Source organism: Chelmon rostratus, chromosome 1 (assembly GCF_017976325.1).
Source record: "Chelmon rostratus isolate fCheRos1 chromosome 1, fCheRos1.pri, whole genome shotgun sequence".
Taxonomy (NCBI): domain Eukaryota; kingdom Metazoa; phylum Chordata; class Actinopteri; order Chaetodontiformes; family Chaetodontidae; genus Chelmon; species Chelmon rostratus.
In genome coordinates this window covers 9,481,799-9,505,054 of record NC_055658.1, presented here as the reverse complement: position 1 = coordinate 9,505,054, position 23,256 = coordinate 9,481,799, and the positions used below count along the sequence as shown (strand labels likewise).

The 23,256-nt window shown below is 42.7% G+C and overlaps 1 protein-coding gene across 1 annotated transcript in view; it reads right to left on the bottom strand.

The window, feature by feature from the left end:
• Positions 1-23,256, bottom strand: part of LOC121627747 (MAM domain-containing glycosylphosphatidylinositol anchor protein 1) — a 171,467-nt gene that overhangs the window by 111,882 nt on the left and 36,329 nt on the right. Inside the window, exon 3 of the mRNA XM_041966793.1 lies at positions 11,171-11,310. Within this exon, the coding sequence (XP_041822727.1) occupies positions 11,171-11,310 (140 nt within the window). The remainder of the gene's footprint in view (positions 1-11,170; positions 11,311-23,256) is intronic.

Sequence of the window (23,256 nt, the reverse complement as noted above, 5' to 3'; positions counted from 1 at the left end):
TACAGTTTTTCTAGCTCTTTTCTTGATGTAACGCCAGTGGAGTCGACGATACAGTGCTTTATCCATCCAACTGGCTCACTTACCGTGAATAGGCTTAAGATGGTAATCCTGTTATCGGGGAATACTACTTGGCACGGACGCAGACGCGCACACACAGAGGCACTCACACATACACAAACACATGCGTAAGCACACAGGATGCAACGTCTGAGGGAAAGTGCGGGAGAGGAAGAGAGAAAACAGGCAGGAATGACAAAATGACAAAAAAAGGAGCAGTGCAGGCTGGTAAGAGCATACAGAACCCATGGACAGACACAGAGAGGTAATCACTCTCGCTTTGCTTTATAAACAATGGTTAAATTAAATAACTTATAGTGACAAGGTGTGGGTGACATGCAGTACAAGACTGAATAAACTTGTCCATGGATAAAACAGCTCAGACGAGAGAAAGAATAAATGGGTGGTTAAAAGAGAGGAGAATAAGGGATAAATATAATTTCAAGCATCGCCGCCTGCATGGAGGTTACTTTGCTGATTCATAGCATCAAGTGTTGGGAAGCTCAGGGAGAAGAGAAGAAGGAGGATAAATGTGTGGGAACAGGTGAGTAGAAGAACGAGGGCAGAAATTTCTCTTTTTTTCATCAGAAAATGCATGAAGAAAACATGGGCGAATAAAAGGGGTCGGAGAGAAGACTATCAGTGAAAGAGGGTAAAGGAGAAGAGAAAGAGCTGAAAAAATTGAGAAAAAGAAAAATTGGACCAGGGAACAATTGATGATATGAAGAGGTAAAAAAGGACAAAAAAATCAGGGAGAGTAGGCTAGAAATTAAGTGGAAGAATTAGGTGAAAAGATAACAAAGATGTTTATTCATGTCAGTCAAATGACATTTTTATGATGTAATCTCCATTTATTAACGATTTCCCCTTTTAATGTGTAATCAATAGCCTGGGTAATTGGCAGGCCTACTTTTAAGCCAGCGGAGTAACTCAATTATTGTCAATATGAACATGATTGATTTCACATCAATAAGCTCTTACACACATCATTTAATGTAGGCTGCTACATCTGTACAAGCCTGAGCAACAGTTGCCTTCGCTCTGCTCTTTCATACCTCAGTGTGAAACACCCTCACACCCCTCGAGATCACACAGGCTCAGAGTTCAATAAAACTGACTCATTGATATTGAACACGCCATCCCTCTTTCTAACCTTGTCATACAATATGGATGCCTTTATCGCTTTTTCTGCCTCTGTAATATGAGGCCAACGCTGTGGTGAAATTACAGGAAGCAGAGAATCATCAGCATTTACCATACAGCCCTGATCTTTGGAAAAATATGTACAGTATATGTAACATCTGCATTCATGAATTCAGTGACACTGACGATGATGATGAAGCTGCTGTGGCACTGATGCTCGACAGTGCTCCATCAATTGCTCTTGAAGGACATTTAAGCACATTCAGAAATTCCACTTTTCTCATGTGAAAAGACGACTTTTTTGGAGACATTTCAAGCCTTTGCTCAACATTTCCTTGACCATCAGATGGCTCGAGTCAGAGCGGCACAAACAGGGGCCGACAGAATCCGCAGACATAAGCAGATCTCTGCAAACAGCCTGTGTGTTGACAGCTGTCATCAGCAGTGTCAGCCGCTACCTTACACGCTTCGCCCATGTTGGATGAGTTAGTTGTAATGAGCAATGGATAATTAGCACAAGCATGGCACGGGTTAGCGAAATTTGAACCCTCAGTTTTGTGTGTGTGTGTGTGTGTGTGTGTGTGTGTGTAGAACAGATGATGTCATTGCTGAGTGCATGATGGATGATCCGAGAAATGAAAAATGGAAGGAGGGAGGGAAGTAAAGAAAAGCCTGACAAATATCTGTCTGCAGTATCTATAAAGGGTGTAAAGGCTGACCAAAATGTGTTCGAAAAAACGAGCCAGAGATTCAGCTATGTTGATACACAAACATCGATCCCACCCAAAGTCTGCATGAAAATCAGAAAAGAAACTACTGTACTGGTTACTTACACCTGTGCCTTTGGCTTGTGTGTGTCTTTGTGTGTGCGACCCACCCCTCGCCTGTTGCTTCCATTCTCCGCTCATACACCTGCTTCCATCTATCCACAACATGCCCTCTGAAAGAAACTACAGTGCACAACACTGCCTGAAATCTCTACACTGCATTAGCAGTCTTCAAAAGCATGCTTACGGCACCACAGACCTCACTATTCATTTAGAAGGGCGGCGTATGCACCAGTGGTGTAGCACAAAAATCAGGGTCCCTGCAGATGGCCCCCTCCCCCTTTTAATACAGCCATTGTCACGCCTGAACAAATAACTGAATCATTAAGTTAATACATGGATCTGTGGTGGTTTTTAGGGTAATCAATCTGAAAGAATTAAGGTGAATTAGTTTCCAACAAAAGTTAGCCCAGTCTGTTGCAACAGAAGTAGCACAATAAAACTTTAGAAACTAAAAGACACAATAAATAAAAGTATTTTTAAGTATTTAGTACCAGATTAGAACCTTGGATCACTCTCAGACTGAATGACTTAATATGTGGAGTAATGTTAATAATAGTCTAACTTTTCTGATGCTGCTGAAGCTTTATTTGCATTTGTAAACACAATATTACGCTTTATTAAATAATTATAGCAAATTCTGAAATTTCTATAGTTAGTCCTTGAGAAACATTGTGCATTACAAGCATCTGAAAACTGCACAATATTCATTGAGTGCAGGACCACCTCATAATAACGAGCTGCCCACGTTACATACAGATATTAAACTATTCTGCTGCCGGCAAATTGTGTTCACAAAAGCTCACAAAACAGCTGCTTCCACTCAGATTGTTTTCTTTGTTTTTTCATTTGGAATCCTGATTTTACTTTTAGTGTTTTTAATGAGCAGATTGCTTCAGAGTTTCAGCAAAACTACAACGTTTGGAGACACAAAGGATCTATCTATCTATCTATCTATCTATCTATCTATCTATCTATCTATCTATCTATCTATCTATCTATCTATCCATCTATCCATCTATCTGTTTGTCTCACTGTTTGTCGATCTCTATCTGTTCAATATGTAGAGTCTACTTTTTTCCACCATTTCATCTAACATTGTTAGCACAGACAGACATTTAGACATTGTCTTATTATTTTTAGCTTCAGAGAGGGGCTTGTCTGTAAAGTACAGTGTGTTACCACGGCAGCAGACACTCCAGAGACACTCAAACATACAGACAGGTATAGAGGAGTCCAGTACAGAGTTGTACCCCCAGACTCATCACCAGCAATATTAAGGGGGTTTGTTTGTTTGCTTGTTTTTGCCTGGAGATCCTTTTGATTTTGTTTTTGATGTCTCACTGTCTCAAGTAGTCGAGGACACGGACGCAAGGACTCACACTGTCGTAGACATGTGGGAAGTGGTTTGGTCCTGTTGTGTTTCTAGCTTCTATTTGAACTGAAGTGTGAAGTAAAGTGATATGCAGACATTTTAAAGTTTAAGGCTTCATCAAGTGTTGGATAAGTGATTGCAGTGAAAAGGTTGATTAGCCTACTGAATTTATCCAACACGTCTTCAGGAAATCAGAGGCACAGCAGCAATCCCGCCGACTTTAGGCCACAACACAGAGAGCGGCGACAGTTTCACCTCTGTCCATGTCGCAGTTTTCTTTGTCTGCTTGTGTGAAAATGCCTAAATGTGGCTTTGTGACAAAACAACCTTCAAAAACACTGAAAGAACACCAAACCATGCTTCTGTGTGCAGCACACTTAGTACACAAGATGCTGCATTGCCCAAAGACATGCACTGCAGCAGATGTTCTATTGGAAGCATAATTCCAGTGGACATAATGAACACAATTTGCCAGCTCATCCTCATGTCTTGACCCTGTTTGTCTCTTAAACTAGTGGTCAGCGTGTCCTTTTCACAGCGCTGTACTCATCACTGGCATTCACCGATCTCTTTCCTCACTCTCTCTGTCTTTCATTTGCTCTGCATCATCTGTTGTTATTTACATTCGTGCTCTTAAACACAGCTACTTCACATACTCGAGCGTATGGCTGTGGGTGTAACATCTTGTGGTTTAATTTAAGGTGGGTGGCAGCGTTTTCTTCTTGAGGTTTAAAAGGGAGTTACATCATCAGAGTCAAAGGTTGCCCGTTTCTCTCTTCCTTTTCTTTCCCTTTCTGAAATATGCAAATGTTACAGATTTCCACGTCTGCAGATGCAGCGTATTCTTCTCCTTTTGCTCCATCACCACATATCCTTGTCTCATCTCCTTTATCATGTTCTTCTTCTATTTTTATCCTCCCCACTGCTCCGTCTTCATTTTGCCAGGGAGATGAAAAATAGTTCAGTTGCAGCTTCAACCTCTGCTTCCCACCTGTCGACTGACCCTCCTCCTCTTTAACCTCTCTCCACCCAGCTTCTTTTTCTACTCCCGTCTTCCTCTTCTTTCTGTCCCTCCATCCAGTTAGGGGTCAGGCAGTGACCTTGTTTGCGTCGAGGTCGTGTTCCCACTGAGTGCCTGTGCAGCCTTGTGCTGCCACCCGATCAGCCTTGCTTTCAGCCTCACTATCGATCGCCTTCCACTCACCCCTCAAGGACGGAAATCCAAACCCATATTCCAGACCGCAGCCCTCATCTCCCTCCATCCCTCCCACTTCTTTCTTTTCTCTGTCCCTCCACTTTTCTCTCCTATGGCTCTCTCCACCTTTTACTCTCTTATAGAATTCAGCGTGCGCGCACACACACACACACACACACACACACACATGCTGGTCTCAAGGTTGCAATGACCAGCAGACCCATGAATAAATAATAAGGAGGTAGGAATCACTTTCAGAAAAACCATTTACTCTCCTATTGTGTTCTTGAAGAAGCCATGTGTGTGTGTGTGTGTGTGTGTGTGTGTGAGTGTGTGTGCCTACATGTGTATGTGTAACAAGAAAAGCTTTGTGAGTGAGACTGCAGTGCTTTGTTAACTAAAAGCCCCGCTGTCCCTGGAGTGAACTTGAGTGATGATACAAGCACCTTCTGGGTGACCTCTAACACTCGGGTTTTATCTTGTGTCTTTCTTTCTTTGAAGTATCTTAAAATATTCAGAGAAATAATCAATGTGCTTGACAAGAGGACAGTATGTGAAGAAATCATTGCGTATCATTGCCTCACCCTGTTGCCTACTATCTTGAAACTCTGTGCCGCTTTAAATTTCTTAAAATGCTCTACGGTCATGTTTGTCTCAAAAAAGAGAGAACAATTCCTGAGTTTGAACCAGCTGGTTTTTTTGTCTTTCTCTTTAAAACACGCACATAAAATTGACTTTTCCCAAACCAGGCTGCTCCTTCAGGTGAACTAACTGTTTCTGACTTGATGTATGGCTTGTCGCAGTTGGTCTGAAGTGCAGAGAAGACAGAGGCAAGAGGAAGCCCAAAAGAAATAGAGAAAAAATCAAGGGGCAGGGGAGAAAAAAATAGGAGAGCTAGACAGGGAAAGGACAGAAGAGGAAAAAGAACTGCTTGGAGAAGAGAAATAAAACAAGGATGAAAGAAGTGCAGACAGAATAAAGACGTGAAGATTTGAGGTGAAACGCAGGAAGAGTGAGAAAGACAAAGAGAGGCAGAGACAGAGACAATATGAGGGAGAGGGGCTGCAACAAAAAGAGGAAGGAAGAAAGAGATAGACAAAGATGGACAGACAGAGAGAGAAATGATTAGATTTCTCTCTCCTCTGTATGGATCAGGGCGAGAGCTCCCTTTTCAATCCAATCAAGCTCAGGCAAAGGTAAACAATCAGTCTTGATAAAGGATTGGATAAATCCTCAATCAGACTCATTCTCAGCAAAGCAGCTATTTATTGGGCTGGCCTCACATGGCTAAATTGGATCCTCCTTCTTCTGAGAAAGGTGAGCAGAGAGAGTGAGAAAGTGGACGGGAGAGTCTACATCATCTCACTGCGAGAATGTGTGGATTAAAGTTTTGCGAGCAAAAAGGTCCTCGCATTAAAAATTAATGAACAGTATAAAAGGCTTTCCCTATATTACATCTCGACTGAAAATGCAAAATAATAATTAAAATAATTAATATAAAAAATCCTCTGCCAATCAGCACCAAGTACATCAAATTCCTATGATCTTAAATAGACACATCAAAATGTGGGACATGAGCGTCTCCCTCTCTCAAAGCCAGAAACCAGCGTCAGATAAAAGATTCTGGCCTGCCATGAAACAGCTTATCTGATTAATAAAATATGAAGCTCTAATGTTTTTAAAGACCCAGTGTGGTCCGCTCAGCAGCGGGTGCGTTTACCAACAAATGCATTAAAATGTTGTCGGCACACATTTGTAGCCGTATTGTTTCTCTGAAGGGTGAACGCGGAGCGCGTTATGAGGACACTCACGCTAAACTGCAGCACACCCATGAATAATAACAAAGCAGCCAGGAGACTTGAACATGCTGTGCGTCTGCAGAAACCTGCAGGCCAATACAAACTTCTCAGTGAGGACGGGAAGAAAGGAGACATGCTTCACTTTGGTCGCTGTTCAACGGCTGTTTTTCTTGTTCCTCTTCATGAGGTGAATCCACAAATACTCCAAAGAACGAGGGAGTCTTGTTCCAAAATAAGATGAAAACTATGGGAACTACTCCTACACCCTCTTTGCAAGTATGGAAGTGAAACACAGCAGCATTTTTACATGTTTTGACTGCAATTTATTCAGACAGTCCTCTACTTTGAACATTCTGGCCAGTCTGCTCTGGGTAATCTTTTCACAGCGTTGCCTTGGGGATGCCGCACCGTGCTTTGGAATGACAGTTTCATGTACACAACATATTTAACTTGAGATCGCAGCTAATTGCAGATTGTCTACACTTGCATATGTAAATCTAATGCGTGAGGCAGTTATTTTTTGCCATATAAAAGCATGCAGTCAACACAAGGAAGGAACGTGCAATTCTGCCTTAACGAGCGCAAAGTATCCACCTCATTTGGAGCTATGAAGAGCTGCTTTTCAGGCCAGAATTGCTGCTCGCTCCTCTAGGTCAGTGTCACCAATTGTTTCATCTCCTGAGCTTCCTGGTTTGGGTATTTTGTCTCATTTCTTGACTGTGAGAAAAAGGCTCTATGAGCTTTCACTTTTGCTCACAATGGCAACACAAATAAAACAAAATTACATCAGAAACCACAACTTTGTGAAATGATGAAGCAGCGCCTGTGTGTGAAGAAGAGGAGGTATGGGAAGCTGTAAGGATGGATGAAGGACAGCTGGGGTGACAAAGATCAGGTTATCAATACAGCCAATGGAGCGCAGTGGAAACTCTGTAAGCCCATGAGACCAGCTGCAGAATGCTGCAGTGTGCTACTCCAGCAGAACACACTGGGACAGAGGTCAGCACACTCGCTGTTTACTTCTACTCCGTTCTACTTTGTCATATTCGATGCTCACAGGCTCAGATAGACGAATGCTTATCTGACTTCCAAATGGTTATTGTGGACGATTTTTAAAATTAATTTTTAGCAGACAATTCCACAATTTACGCCTTTTTAGATGTATAAATCAGTGGAGGGTGACAATTAAACATGGGACAGACAGAGGATGATGCAAGGTCAGGCAGTCAAACCCTCAGCAGCTTCTAACACTTACAATCTCTTTAAGTTTAGTCTCTACATTCTCTTCTATAATGCTAATACATGCATGTGTTGAGATAAACATAACACACACACACACACACACACACACACACACACACACACACTGGTGTGCAGACATAGCTATCTCGACTTTGAATCGTTCTCTCCTCTTTATCACAATAGGCATCAGCATTTTTTTTCCTCTTATCTCTTATCACTGTATCTTTCTTCATTCCTCCGGCGCCGCCATAATCTTTCATCATTCGATTTCTCTTTAATTGTCCTTACACTGCTTCATCCTGTTGTTATTATCTCATCTAGGTCTCTCCCTCTCTAACAAACATTGGCGGTAAGTATTACAGCATGACGCTTGTTCGCGTTTTTTTTTATAACAGGTGCTGACCCGGGTCAAATACTGTTTGTATTTCATTTGCAGGTATAATTTTCAGCCATCATTAGGTTTCATATTTAATGCGTTGTGGATGTATGATACATGACTGTGGGCTAATGAAGTTAAATGGGAAGTACCGTAAATAAAATAAAACGTGTTTGCATGCAAGTTGCTTTCCTCACAGCACTCAAAGTCAGCACTGATTGAGGAATTATTTCAGTGATGCAGTTAAGAATAACATTAAAAAACATTTGTGACAAATATATAATCTTAACTAAAGGTCCACTTCCAAGCATTTTTTGGCTGAACTTGCATTTTACCACATGATTGCATGGACAACTGACTGGGTCGTGAACATTATCATACCGGCCTATGTACATCGTGACAATGGCGAGTATCTGCTCCCGTTCCCTCACTGCCGCTACGCTGCCTCTACCATTCATGTGCATATTGCGGTGATTTCTGAGGATGTGCACTACCAGCTCTCCAAATAGACGTAGGATCTGCAGAGCAGTCATTGGGCGCATGTGAGCGTGTCGTGAAAAGAAAGCATATCTCTGGCCTTAGTCTGTAATCTGTTGCTTTGTCTCTGTCTGCCTTTGTTTGTTACTGTGTGTCTGCATACACAGTTTCTTCTAGACAGGCACGCACACATACATGCACACATATGCGAGTGCAGACACACAAACTCACTCAACCAATGTCTCTTTGCCAGAGGCAGTGGAAGTCTTGCTTGTGCACACACTAAATACATTTTACATTCTGACAATGTGACCAATGTGATCATTATTCAAAATACACTCCCACCTCCGACCCAGAGAACAAGCAATCACTGACGCAATTTCCTACATCTTTGAACTGCTCCAGGGGAAGGACCTTGTGTAGTATGTGTTTTTCAGAGTACGTTTTTTTATTGCGATTATTATTTTGGCGCTGTTGAAAATAAAAGTTTGAGTAAAAGTTGCTCTGTATTTGTTTTAGGGCACCCGCCATGCAAATGCGTTGTGAATCTGTGTGTGTGTGAGAGAGAGGGAGAGTGGCAGAGAAGGATGGATGGATCAAATGAGATAGAAATGACAGCCACAGTTCGTACAGACAGGTTAGGACAACAGGTCGAGGTGTAATTAGATACCGCAGCTATTGTACAGACAAATGATGAGTTTGCAACTACACAATCACACAACCAAGCTGCCTCTTACACACACACACAAACCCACACACACACACACATCGGAAGACTCAGCCAACACTGGACACATCTGGTTTCCTGGTTTGAACTCCAGCAAAACATTTTGGACCAGGGTCTGTGTGTGTGTGTGTGTGTGTGCGTGCGTGCGTGCATGTGTCTGAGCTTACAGAGCTAGATGTAAAATGAACTGAGGTGACTGCGGAGGGATTGTGTGCTTTGTGTGTGTGTTTGTGTGGGAGTACGTGAGGTGAGAAAAGCAGTGTTCCTCACGGGTGCATGTCCACTGGCATCACATCAACATGAATAAAACAGCGCCTGTGTCTCGGCGCTGTCGTCTTCTGCTTGTGTGTACCGGCTCTGTGCGTGCGTGCTTATGTGCGTGCACGTGTGCATGTGTGCATGTTTGAACGTATGTCTGACTGCATGTGCATTTTTGTGTGTTTGTGTGGACATGTACAGTACGTACTGTATGTCCATATATTTGTGTATGTGCATGTGTGTGCTATATATCTTTATGAAAAGAATAAAGGCTGTGCTCTTCCTTAACCCACTAATCAGCTGCACTCTAAATGCTGCATTTGCAACACAGTCTGAGCTGTTGTATAATAGCATTTGTTCTTCTTCACTTATTTCCAGTGTAGCTAAAAAGGACAGAAGGAAATTGAGTGGCGCATTGAAGTGGACAGCAAATAATTTCATACGATGATTTATTATATATATATGATCCTACTTGCGTCTTTTACTACATATTTAGAAGTCATATGTTTAAGATGTAGCATAAAGTTGCACAGTTAGCCTAAAACTGTCAGTAAATTTTCAATAACTGTTTACAGCAGGCAGAGCACATTTAGCCAAGCAGGAATAAAAACCCCTGACCTTTGAGTCACAAGCATATTGTCCAAATCCTAAGCTACTTCTGCGCCTATTCATCAGAACAATTTGCCTCATGTTAAACCAATTATAGTAAATGTGTCACTAACAACACAGGGGAGTCAGGTAGGAGCCAGCCTATATCACCGTCCACCTGAGAACAGTGAAGCAGGGCATGTTAGTTAGCGCCACTGTAAGGCGAATAAAGGAGGAGCCTGTGTGACTCAGCCAAACACAAGCACAGACAGTATAAACATGACTAATGGCTCATGAATGGATCATATAATCTACACTAGGGCATGTTTTGTAACTGATGCTAATCATAGAAAGTGTCCCTGTCGCCTGCAGTCTTTTCAGTCAGCAGCATGTTTTGCCTCGACGTGCTGACGTGTGAAAACAGGCACACCGCGTAAACAAAGTGAGATTAAAGGAGATGCTCAGGCAATAAAAAAAAAACAACAGCTTGATGATACCTTGGGCTTTGCTATATTCGAGTCAGGAAAATTAAGGCAGGGATATTAGCTTGAATGTGAGACATGCGTTAACAATCCAGAAAGATTTATGTGGGAGAGGTCTGCATGAGTACTGATCAGCTGGTGGATGCATGGGTGTTTTTTTTTAAGTATGTGCATAAATGCATGCACTAGATTGATCACCTACATTTCAATTTCCATTAAAAAAACAGCCATCATGATGTTGATTATTCTGTTCTATTCTATGTAGCATTTCATGTAATTTAGCTGTGAAAACACACCGAAATTTCACACACAGATTTTTCTCAGGTGGCTTTATGACATCAGTCAAAATAAACCGTGTGTGTAAATTTGACCAAAAACTGGAAAGGCTTCATTCATGCATCCAACCATCAGTCGCCACGTTCAACTAGTATGCAGTGACTACAGAGAGGGTAGCATGTTTGTTGTTGGATTGCTGACAGCTTGCCTTCAGAGCCACTAGAAACACTCAAGTGTCCATGAGCCACTCAAACCCTACCAGCTCACTCAGTGAAAGTCACTCTGGATAACAGGATCAGCATCAACATACATGTAAACAGTCCATCAGCAGGTGCCTCGGGAGCTTACCTGTGGTCGTGGGTGTCCTTTAACAATACACTGAAGCACTAGTGTGTCTCCCTCTTTGATGGTGTAGATTCTCTCACTGATGTTATCATCCTTGACGTTACACGCTGCGCCCGAGTGCACAATCTGGGCGTTGGCTGGAGCTGTGAGTGAACGCATGGACACACACACATGCAGAGACAGGCACGAAGCCATGCGGACATACACACACAAACAAACACAAAGGGAGAGAAACCACATCACGTATTTAGTAACATCTCTGCAGCAGAAAAAAAGGTCATTGTGGGTGTATGTGTAATACTAGTGCCAGTATCGATGACTCAGATAAATAAATATATCACATTACTCCTGCATCTGCATGAACAAAGCCTTTTACGAAAATGCTGGAGTGTTATCTGTGTCAGTGTTTGATGAGAGATGCAGGCGTTTATTGGAAAATTGAAACTTCAGTCTCCATTAGAAGGTCAAAAGGCTGTTTCCTCGTTCTGAGATGCTGCTTTTGTCTTACGCAGTCTAGAGTGTGCAATAACAGCGAGTGCACGTCACACAGCACAAGAAAGGCTTGTTAAAGTCAGGGTCAGACTGCCTGTCGGATGGTGTGATGAATGCCTGGTGAATTGCAGGGTTAAGATGGAAAGAAAAACAGATGCAAGAAGAGACAAGTCATCGAGGCTGTTTTTTTAGCAGCAGTGTTGTGCTAACTCGCCGCTGTACTCATCATTCTGTGTTGTATTCTGACCAGCTGCTCAGTTAACTAAGCTAAATGGAAGGTTGGAGGACCTTGGCGGTCGGCTCTGTTGGTGTGATTTTGGATCACCGGTTGTGACTGACAACCAAAGATTTCACCACATTTCTCTCACGACTGTCAACTCCCACCTAGGACAGACCAAATCCGACAGCATTTTGTTGATGCTTGTCAGTGACCTTAGAGGATTTACACAAAAACAACTGAGAGCCAATCACTCAATCCCTGAAAAGTGAAACGTATCGTTCATTTGACTCAGCTGGAATGTGACAAAATTCAAGTCATAGCTCAAATCCCTGCTGAGATCTTGTCTCAAATCACCATATCAAAACACTATCAACATATTGCAGATCGCTCCATGCTGGGGTCTGCTTTACAACGCTAAAGAAACTGCAGAATGGCAGCTGGAAAAAATGGATGATAGATGCCTGATGGGTCTCTGCGGTGGCGACATCTACAATATCTGAGTCTGCACAGCGCTGACCGATGAGGAGGGCTGGCTTGCGTGCGAGTAGCCTCAGATGGCTTCACCTCCCCTATGATGAGGGGAGACAGGAGGGAGGAGGGGAGAGACAGAGACGGAGCGAGAGAAACAGCGGGTGAGGAGGAAAAGGCCAGAGAGGAGTGTGAAACCCCAGAGAGAGGCACGGGGGACGGGAGAGCGCAATGATGTGATTAGCATCGATTCACAGGGAGAGCAAATTTTCACTGTGCTCTACAACTGTTATCATTGAACAGACAGGAAGGAAGTGGGCGGCCTGTTCACCTTAAACTTCGACTCAATCAGACATAACAACACACAGTGCGATCTCCAGCCACAAATCAAGTTCAAAGTAAAAGAAGGCTCTGAATCTGTCGCCGCATGCTCTGCTGCATGGAACAAGCTGGAGCTGCTGATAGCTTAAGGTACTGGGACAGAGCGAGCGTGTCAGTCCGCTTACATTTGTGCATGTTAACGACATTTCCACTTCACTAGATTAGGATTTCTTCTCTCTTTGAAGAAACAGTAAAGAAAAGAGAGACAAGGAAAAAAGACTGTAGGTCAGATTCAGTCCCAGCTGCAAACATGCGGCTAGTAAAACTTGAGCCGTTGTCTTTTAGCTGTGCTCCTCCGTCTGGTAGGTATATGTACAAAAAACTGTACTCTAACCGCGGCAGGCTGTCCGAGTGTACAATCAAATCTAAGCCTCCTGGTATTAAAGTAGGCGTTTTGAAGATCTTAGCTGCATATGTGCATCGTACTGTAACTGAAAACGGTCTGCTCAGTGTTTCTCCTCAGAGATCATTGTTATTGTTCTCATTTTCTGAAAAGTTTTGGAGAGGAAAAGAGAAAGCGAGAGTGTTCGTGGTATAATGCCAACTGCATGTACGCCCTTTCTCTGTTTGTGTGCATTTGAGTGTGTGTTGGTTTCGGCGTCTGTACTGTACTAATATGTGTGTGAATGTCTGTTTGAATATGAGACTTAATGCTCTGCACTTTTGTGTTCAAGGTGCTCATCAGTCTTTTCATTGTTCTTCAGCATACCACCTCTCCAACATGGCAACATGCAGTATATACGCACGCATGCAAATACACACACTCTATAATCCATATTGCAAAACAAATAGTGTTCATGTCCTCCCCGTGTCTGTGCGGGTTTCCTCCAGGTGCTCCGGCTTCCTCCCACAGTCCAAAGAAATGCAGGTTAATTGCTGACTCTAATTGCCCGTAGGTGTGAATGCGAGCGTGAATGGTTTTTTGTCTCTAAGTCTCTAAGCGCCTCTCACCCAATGTCAGCTGGGATTGGTTCCAGCTCCCTGCGACCCTCCAACAAATAAGCAATGTGCTATGAGTTGTCTGCTTCTTCCTCTGTCGGCGTTCTCTATCCTTGGTCTTAACATATGGAAGATGGGAGACCAAAAGTGGTTGTCTGAGAGCACTTTTCAACAAACACACAAGGGAACTGTCCAGTATAATTACAGTCTTTATATGCTGGACACAGAGCAGATACAGTGGTGCAGCTGGGGGTTAAGTGCCTTGCTGAAGGGCACGTTGATAGCACTCGCAGTGGGATGGGAGCTCATGTTTTATTTATGTTCCCTTCTCTCAGATTTTCTCAGTTTACTTTTGACCAATGATCTTCCAGTAACAAGCAAACTGTAACCTCTAAGTTACACTTTCCCTCATGCAAATCTGTACAGTATCAATGAATCATTGAAAGGGTACAATTATGAAAAACACCATGCGGGGGTAACAGAGCTGGGCTTCAGAGGTGTGCTGCGCTAACTCAGAAAGACGTAGAGCTGATATAAATGGTGAATAACTGTCTCCTTACAGCTTATTGGCGTGTCGGCATTAGTTTGCCTCTCCAGAGCAGGAGGGAGGTCGGACAGAGCGGCTCCTCTGTCTGCTCTCGCCTCCGGCAGCTTGGCTGCTTCAACTGTCTGATCGGCTAGAGAAAGGGAGGCTGAGAGAGAGGAGGAGGAAATAAAGGCAGCAGAGAGAGGACGAAGAGAGAGAGGCAGGAGACGGAGAGAGGATAAGGAAAAACAAAAAGCGAGGGAGAGAGAAAAACAGCAGAAAAGTAAAGAAAGAGGGAAGAAGCTAAGGCAGAAGATGAAGAACGGAAAACAAAGTTAAAGACAAACAGCAAAGGAAAAGACAGACAGTGTCAGGAAGAACGAGACTGAGAACAGGAAGCAGGGGGCAGAGAGATAAATTAATGCAACCAGGGATTTGATAACGCAGTTGAAAAGAGATCAATGGGAAGAGGTAAGGTGAGAGGAAAAAACATTTCGAGAGAATTGAAGAGGATGGTAGTAATCAGAAGTCAAAGAAGTCGGCCAAGGAGGAGAGACTGACAGCTCGGCCAGAGGGAGGAGAGGCTGGATGGGTGGAGGCTCCTCAACAGGGCAATGCAACCCAAATGACAGACTAATACAATGAGGACTCAAGCTGTTACACTGGAGACATTGACTCTCTCCTCTGGCCTCATGCACACCACAGACATACCAACAGACATCACATCAAAAATACCATCGGACAGTCTAGTTATGCACTAGTTTTGTACTTCATGGTACATTCATGTCATTAATCGCTTTTATATCTTGAGTTTTACCATAATTTTAAAGAAATGTCTTGATACTGCAACAACTTGGTCTGTGATCCATTTTAATGGCATTAGTAGTATATCAACAGCAAAAACACAAGATCCTAGTAGGGCAACAAGGCAGTCCAGGAACTGTCTAAATCAGGCCAAAGGCTGCAGCAGAGAGGAAAAAAACACGGGAAGAAGTCATTAACACAAACATTGGTACGATGTTGTGTCCCGCTCAGAGGAGCATCAATTCAGTTAGTGTGAAAGATGATCATCAGTCATAGGAAGATGCCGTTTCGACAGCGATCTATCTGACTCTGATGATGCATTGATCAAAGCTGTTCCAGGGGATGCTGATTGAAAGTGTTGTCCATGCATTATTGGAAACTTTCTGAGACATTCAATGCACATTAGTTGTAAGTGAAACATAACTATCGGCAAATGCCTCGTCTGATTAATTGATTCGTCACCGCCTGCCATGTTTGTTTTTGTTGAGGGGACAGGACATCTCTCACTAAAACTAATGATGAGACAGGAGAGCTGGTGTCAAACCGCAGTGACAGCTTGACAAAGTGCTGAGCAGGGTGTGTGTGCGCGTGGTTGGAGGAGTGAATGCGTGTGTGTGTGTGTTTGTGTGCGTTGCTTAAATGTGAGTGTAAGTACATGCATATCAATGTCTGTGTGTGTGTGTGTGTTTCTATGTATGTTATACTGTATCTTGCCGGAGGAATCCCGCAGAAGGTCATGAATCCTGTCGAACACGAAGTCACGCAGAGCATGATTGATATGCGTAGTTACTTTATGGGAGCTGCTCATGCATGCCAATGAGCTCTGTCTCAATTCACTTCATTCACAAGAGAGCATTTAGATGCTTTGGCTCTGCCCCTGCCATCACATGTAGAAAGGAAAGGAAAGGAAAGGAAAGGAAAGGAAAGGAAAGGAAAGGAAAGGAAAGGAAAGACAGAGAAGGAGATAAGAGTAGTGGACAGAGAGTACCAGAGAGAAAAGTCACAGACTTTATCGATTAACTGCAATAGAGGGAAGTGTTCATCTGGCCCAAAATACACTAATCACACACACACGCACACAAACACACACACACATGCACGCACACATGCACACTCACAAAAAAAGCAGCCTCATGACAGCAGCATTTTTATCAGGATTCTTCTCTGCAGACAGGTTGGAGAGAGATCAAATGGTTGATGTCATGACCCCATCCTTTTCATTTTGGCTCGGATGGAGCTCTAGATATCAAAACGCGTCTGGGATGTTGATTTAACTTTTGACCTTACCATTAAATGGCCGTTAAAAATGAAAGAACTAACCTCCAGTGACCTCTTTGGTGCTTTCAATCAAGTCTAAATTGCTGTTTGCCTGCTGACATGCTCGTATAAACACACAAACACACAATAAAAGAATAAATAGATTTTCAACTTAACTTTTTTTTTGTCTTTTTTTCCTGCAAATCCTTGAATGTGTTTTCCAGTGTGTTATTATAAAGTCACCTAAACGTTTCTCTGTTCCAGTAACAACATACAGCCTCCCTTAAACCAGAGTTTCGTCTTCCATACAAACATGAATTTAATTGGTGTTGAATTCAGTGGTAGGTTTCCAGGCCCAGACTAAGCCTGCATAAACACCAGCAAGCTGCCATGTTTTTCACTGCCTTGTGTCTTCTCATTTGATTCTTGGAGCCATCTACTTCTGAATACAATCTCCATTTTGCATTTTTTTTTCCCCCTCAGGCAGATTCAAAGGTTAAAAAAGAAACAGGAGAAAGAAACGATATCGCTCATCTCAATTTGCATGCACGCTCTAATACTGAAGTCCAGTCACTTAACTTCACAATAAATGGAGACAGATATTCAAACATTTTGGTATGAGTCCAGTTACAAAGCAGCACTTTTAGACTTAGGCTGATTATAATTCTGTGTTAGCCGCCATAGAGTTTGACAAATATGGAAGCTTTTTGGAGTGAAAGAACTGATTATATTTTATGCCCATCTTAAAAGTTTGATGTTTATGCAAGAAAAAAAAATCTCAATATCGAATGTGTTCATTGCCTATTCCAGATTGGTCTTGGCAAGATGGAAAACAGCATTTAGAATATGGTCAGTTTGATCAAGCAAGCTGTATGATCTCCTACGCTTACTGGGCATACTGTACTTACTTACTCTGTTTTTACCAAATCTGTGTATTATATTCATAAACCTACTGCAGCACTGACATTTTTGTTAGACCTTAAACAACCTTTGTTTTATCAGATTATTTCGACATCAGTGAGAAAAAGTGATTTCCTAGTCTACAAATTCCAGGAAATGATTGCTCCTGTCCAAGAAATCATCCATCATGTAACTCCCTGTAAAACTACATAGTGTGGATTTAACCAAAGAGATGTGACATGTTAATTAGTGAGGTTTAGAGGTGCTGGCAGGTGGTTTTGTTTACCTCTGGACAGAGCCGGTCTAGCTACCCGTCTGTTCCCAGACATTATGCTAAGTTAACTTGCTGCTGACTGTGGTTTTATATTTACCTCACAGACATGGGAGTGGTATCTGCCTGCAGGGCTGAATGGGTGATATATCAAATGAATTTGAATAATTAAACTGTTTGTTTTTGCTATATGCATAAAATGTTCGTCCAAGTCAAGTTATTACAACATGCACAAAAAGCTTACTTCTAGTCAAAAAGTTACAGAGCTACCTCAATTGAGCCAACACAAAAACGAATAAGCATGTTTTTTTCCAAAAGTATTTCTTTAAATATGGGAAATATTCAGAATGTCTGACTGCTATGCAAAACTATGTGAATTGAGAAGTGTGCTCACGGCATACAAAACACAATAAAATGCTGTGGGCCCTGCAGTTCTTCAGTTTGTCGAAAAGTGATATGTGGAAGCAGCCTGGTCAGACGGTGAAAAACACAGATATCACCCAATCACACACCACGCTGAGAGGTAAGCCAACGGTATGTGAATAAATTGCACACACACGGACACCAATCATCACTTCCCTGAGGCAAGTTTAATGCAGAGTGCAAACAGAAGAAACAGCGATACAACGGATAAATGAGGAAAATGGAAACGTGTTCAGTCAGCCAAATAAATGAATGAATCTCTATATGTCCAGTCATTAACGCGTTCATTCTTTCAATGCATTTGGGCTTATAGGCTATTTGGTATGTTTGTGTTTGTTTGTCTGTGTTTAATGCATGGTTTCATCTGTGTGTTCATGCATCCGTGCAAATATGAGCATGTCTCTACGCCTGCTTGTGCATGTCCTCCTATGTGGATGACCATTGGATGGGACAGTGGAGAGTGTATCTGTACAGTACTGACTACATACAGCCAAAGCTACCAACAAGATGTGGATTTCTTTATTTTATCCACACAAATGGAAGGCTTTTCCAGGATGATGAAATCGGCATGCCAGGGTGTGTTTGACGGTGTGTGATGATACCTCGCATACATGTGTGTACCTGTTTTTGTCAGTGAGCGACTGTGTGTTTTCCACCACAATCACTGTAAGAGGAGAAAGAGATTGTGCGATCAACAGAAGTGTCAGATGACAGCAGCAGCTAATAAAGGGGGATCATTGGAGAGCAGAGGCTAGATTGGAAGGGCAGAGAGGTGGAGAAACAAAAAAACTCCAATGGAAAAGAGAGGGAGAAATAGAAGGAGAGAGAGGGAAGAAGGGCAGCAGTTTCCTTGCAGCACTTCAGGCTTCATGTCCAAGGACAGTGAATCTTCTCTTTGAAATATTGTTCAATATAGATTATTGGCAGGCACAGAGCATGCAATCCTTGAGGAGAGGGAGGAAAGACAAAATTCAAAAGATCTCCACTTTTCTCTCGACATAACTGAGCTTCTTTCAACATCAATGTGAGAGCTTGTATTGTAAGCTCCAAAAATGTTCTCCTTTTTTTGGGTCTTAGCTCTTGAGATACCAAAAAGGTCCAAAGCCAAATCCAGAAATTTGATTGAAAGTGGTGAAGGGAGAGGTAAAATTCTAGCAAACCTGAGGCTGAGGCATTTACTGTCACGTAAACAGGTGAATTTATTATGGGATTTAATCAACAGCAGCGTTGTGGAATGTAGACAGAAGCAGAAAAGAATATAAGACAGAGGTGGGGGATTAGGGGCTGCATCTGTTGTGAGACCTGGAGTGATGTGAAGTGATCTGGGGTTTGTAGAGCACGGCCAAACATGACTCGTACTCCTCCGTACGAGTGTGTTTGCCGCACTTGAGCTTTCTCAGTATGAAAAGATAACGAGAGGAGAAAGAAGGAGAGTTCCGACAAAGAGATGAAAACCGCTTAGATCTTTGGCACAAACGGACAGAGGGGGGGACGAGAGGAGAGGAAGGAGCGGGAGGGAGGGACGGAGAAGAGGAGAAAATAAAGAGAAATGTGTGACTGACATGCTCTTTGTGAGCGCTTCATTCATACAGCCGGCCGTCTCCGATATAGGCAGAGACAGGCAGAGAAACAGGACAGAGGAGAGGAGAAGACGTAGGCGGTTTATTTCACACCGGCCAACAACCTCGTTGGATGGATAACCATGAAATCTAGACACTCATGGTCCTCGGAGGATGAATCCTGCTGAGTTTGGTGATCATCTAACTTTTCTTCTAGCACCACCAGCAGGTCAGACGTTTCCCCTGTGAAAAATCTCAACATCTGCTCGATGGATTGGCGCAGAGTTTTGTACAGACATTATTCCCAGACGACGTATCCTGTATGACTTTGGTGATCCAACAACTAGCAGGTGGATTACAATGAAACTAACTAGACCTGAACACATTCATGCTCCCCTCAGCGACAACTTTCATTTTGTCAAACTCTATGGTTTATGACCAAATAACTGCAAAACTAATGCAGTTGAACTAATACAGCCTCATCTGTAGGCTATAACGTGTTTTGTGCTGATTAGCGCATCTTGCTGACATGCTTAACTAAGCTGGAGCTTAAGCTCGCCGTATTAGCACCGTCACTGTGAGGTGATTAGCATGCAGATGCTAGTATTTATTTCAGCATTGTCACTGTGATAAATGATGAATGACTTCAATGATAAGTCGACTATGTAAAAAAAATGCTGAGTAACCGTTGACTTACCGGCTGACTGATTAATCAGCTTATCATTTCAGCACCAGTGAAGACTGAAGCCCACTGCAGATACCTCAGTGTCCGACACAAGAGTCAGCTTTGAAGTCATACAGGAGTCACACTGCTGAAGGATCATTGTTAATTCTAAAATCATCTTGACGAGTAAATGAATACTGCTGGATGTCAGAGTGGTCGGTGTAAATCGGCCTAAAGTAGAGGAAACAAGATCCTCAATTACCTCCATTTTGAAAGTGAACAATACATCAGTGTGCAGTTAGAGTTACAACAGCACATATTGATATCTTGATTAGAGTTTAGAGTGTTCAGACAAATCCACACACATGCCTGCACACACACCTACACACACACACACACACAGCCCTCTGAGTGGAGCTTGGTGCTGCTGAAAACAACAGTAGCTTTCTGCCTGAGGGTGAGTAAACACATCATGGCTTCTTGCAGATTTTTTGAAGTAATTAAGTACAAAGGTACCATCATTTATGTTCTTAGTTCGGCTGTTTTGGCATGAATGAAAAACACAGTTATGTGAGACTTTCATTTTGATCCTCTTAAACTGTCTGATCTGTATCTCAGCTGGACAAAATCTTCATCAAAGGAAACAATTTTAGTTTTTTTCTCATTCTCAACCAACAATGTAACCGAAATGTTTCAAATCATATCAGACTTCTCTTATGGACGCAAACACGCTCCTCATATTCAACCGCAAACCCCGTCTGGGAATTTTCAGAAGTCATCCTCACTCAGAGCTTTTAATAGTCTTAGACTGAGCTTAATGGGGCTCCTTGGTGGGCAAACCATGAATCCCTGCTATCTTTTAAGCTCATCCCTTGACAGCGTCGTCACAGGTTATCTACCCTCTCTATGCCGACTCTCCTGCTACTCTCACTGCACATTCTCCATTGTGTTTAATATAATTAAGAAAGAAATCAATCGTGGAGGACAGGAGAGGAGCAAGAGATACAGGCGCCACTGACTCACAAGTCACGCCTCCCTGTAGGAAACTCAGAAGTGTGAGTGATGTTTGAGATTTCACACTTCCTACATCATCATTCCCACCAACCTTCGAGTCTCTCAAAGCAACACAAGCATCTGTTAAGACAAGAAAATACAATGAGAGCAGTGGAAAGAGAGAAACAGGCAGAGGACAGCAGCAGCTGGTGAGGCTTTGCCTCTTTCATTGCGTGTGTGTGTGTGTTGTTTCTTACTGTGTTTGTGCAGCATTTGCCACATGACCCCCCCTTAGGTGTAACATACAGTATGGTTATTCTAGTCAATGTAGCTTTCTGGAGCAAGATGGACACGATGGAGAAGGAAAAGCCTCTCTACTGTCTGGTTTCTGTGATTTTGCTGTGATGGAGGGGAGAGCAGAGGTAACGGAAAGTCACAAGGCAGAGAACAAAACACTCCAATGACAGGGAAGAATGAGAGCAGGGGAGGGGGAAAAAAGCACTGTATTTAGGAGGAAAGAGAGAAGCGGTGAAGACAAGGCAGTGTGGCATGGAGGTCATGTGCTCCACATCATCTGTCTGCCTGACTGTCAACCTGACCTTATTCTATTCAGCCATAATGCTCCAACTCGCTTTGATGGCGCGCACACACACATCCACAGCACCGAACAGCAAGAGACACACTTGACACACAGCGGCAGCGCATCTGAACAAAAGGCAGAATTCTTGCGCATGTGTGTGCATTTCCGAGGAAAGAGCAGCAGAGCAGCCGACAATGCATAGCGGTCAGTCCAGGTGAAGTGGTTGGAAGGAGGGATGTACTCAGAAAGGATGTCGATAAAGAGGAGAGCGAGGAGAAACGCTTGAATGAAAGGTCAGAGCAAGAGCTGGAGGTAAGGAGGGAGGCAGATGTGTGTGTGTGTGTGTGTGTGTGTTTGTGCTGCAGGGAGGGGAGGTGGGCGGCGGAGGGAAAGATCCTCACAAGCAGAGGCAAGGTATTACATATTCTATCCGATTTAACGGTCATGCCAATAAAGTGACTGAAATTGGAAAACTGAAACTGACAGAGAGAGGCAGACAGACAGACAAAGAGTCACAGACACAGAAATGCTGAGGCAGAAGAGCAGGTAGAGATCCAGACTACATGGTGACACCACAGAGCGACAGAGAGAGAGAGAGAACAAAGCCAGAGCGGCGGCAATTACCTCACAACTTAAATGGAACTCCCTGTGTGCCTGTCAAAGCAGCCACACTCTGGATATTGATATTAGTCTCACACTGGATCCATTTAACCAGTTGACAAATAATACTTCATTAATGTGTCACACTTCATTTCAGGCCTTTTCAGCTTATATCAGGATTTAATGAAGAGCTGGCTCACAACAAAGGCGGGTGTCGACAACAGTGTGAAGTGAACGTCTGGCGTCATTTTGTCATGTTCGTCAAGACAGATAGACAGATCTGTGAGGAGATGGATGGATGGATGGATGGATGGATGGATGGCTACAACTACATATTGTGGGTTTTCAGTTGCTTCACACAATTCCTCCGCCATGTTGAAGAAATACATTAATTCAAACACCATGAACACCATAATAAAAGTGTGTCATTCCATGCTAATAGGTGAGAATAACAAAGACTACGCTTGACTACTGACAGAGGTAAAACAATAAGAGAAAAATGCTATATGATTATAGTAAATGACAGGGAGAGAAAGTCAAGTGCCACTAAATAAAGCTTGCCTTGCACTCTGGTATTTTATTCCACAACATGTATTTTCAGAGATCTTTCTGAAAAGATATAATATCTGGCTGTTTTATTTATTGCTCAGGTCAAGACTCCAGAGAGCTTGAGTGCCATGTGAGTACAACATGAGTAGTGCTGATTGAGGACATTCTTACTTTGCTGAAGTACAATAAATAAGAACAGAATACAACAGAATGCCATAAAATAAATAATCAGTTATCAGACACCACACACACTGGTGCAGCATTATATTCTTTTTACCTGCTTTTACATACAGATGGATGGCAAACTGAAGCAGGAACCAACCTAAAGTGTTCAGTAGGGCATTATCTTTGGCATGGATTCAATATCACTGCCTGATCAATACTTAAAATAGAGCAACAAGTAAACCTGCATGAACTACAGTTTGAGATAATAGCATTTAGGCTTTTTTCATTACTACCAGAG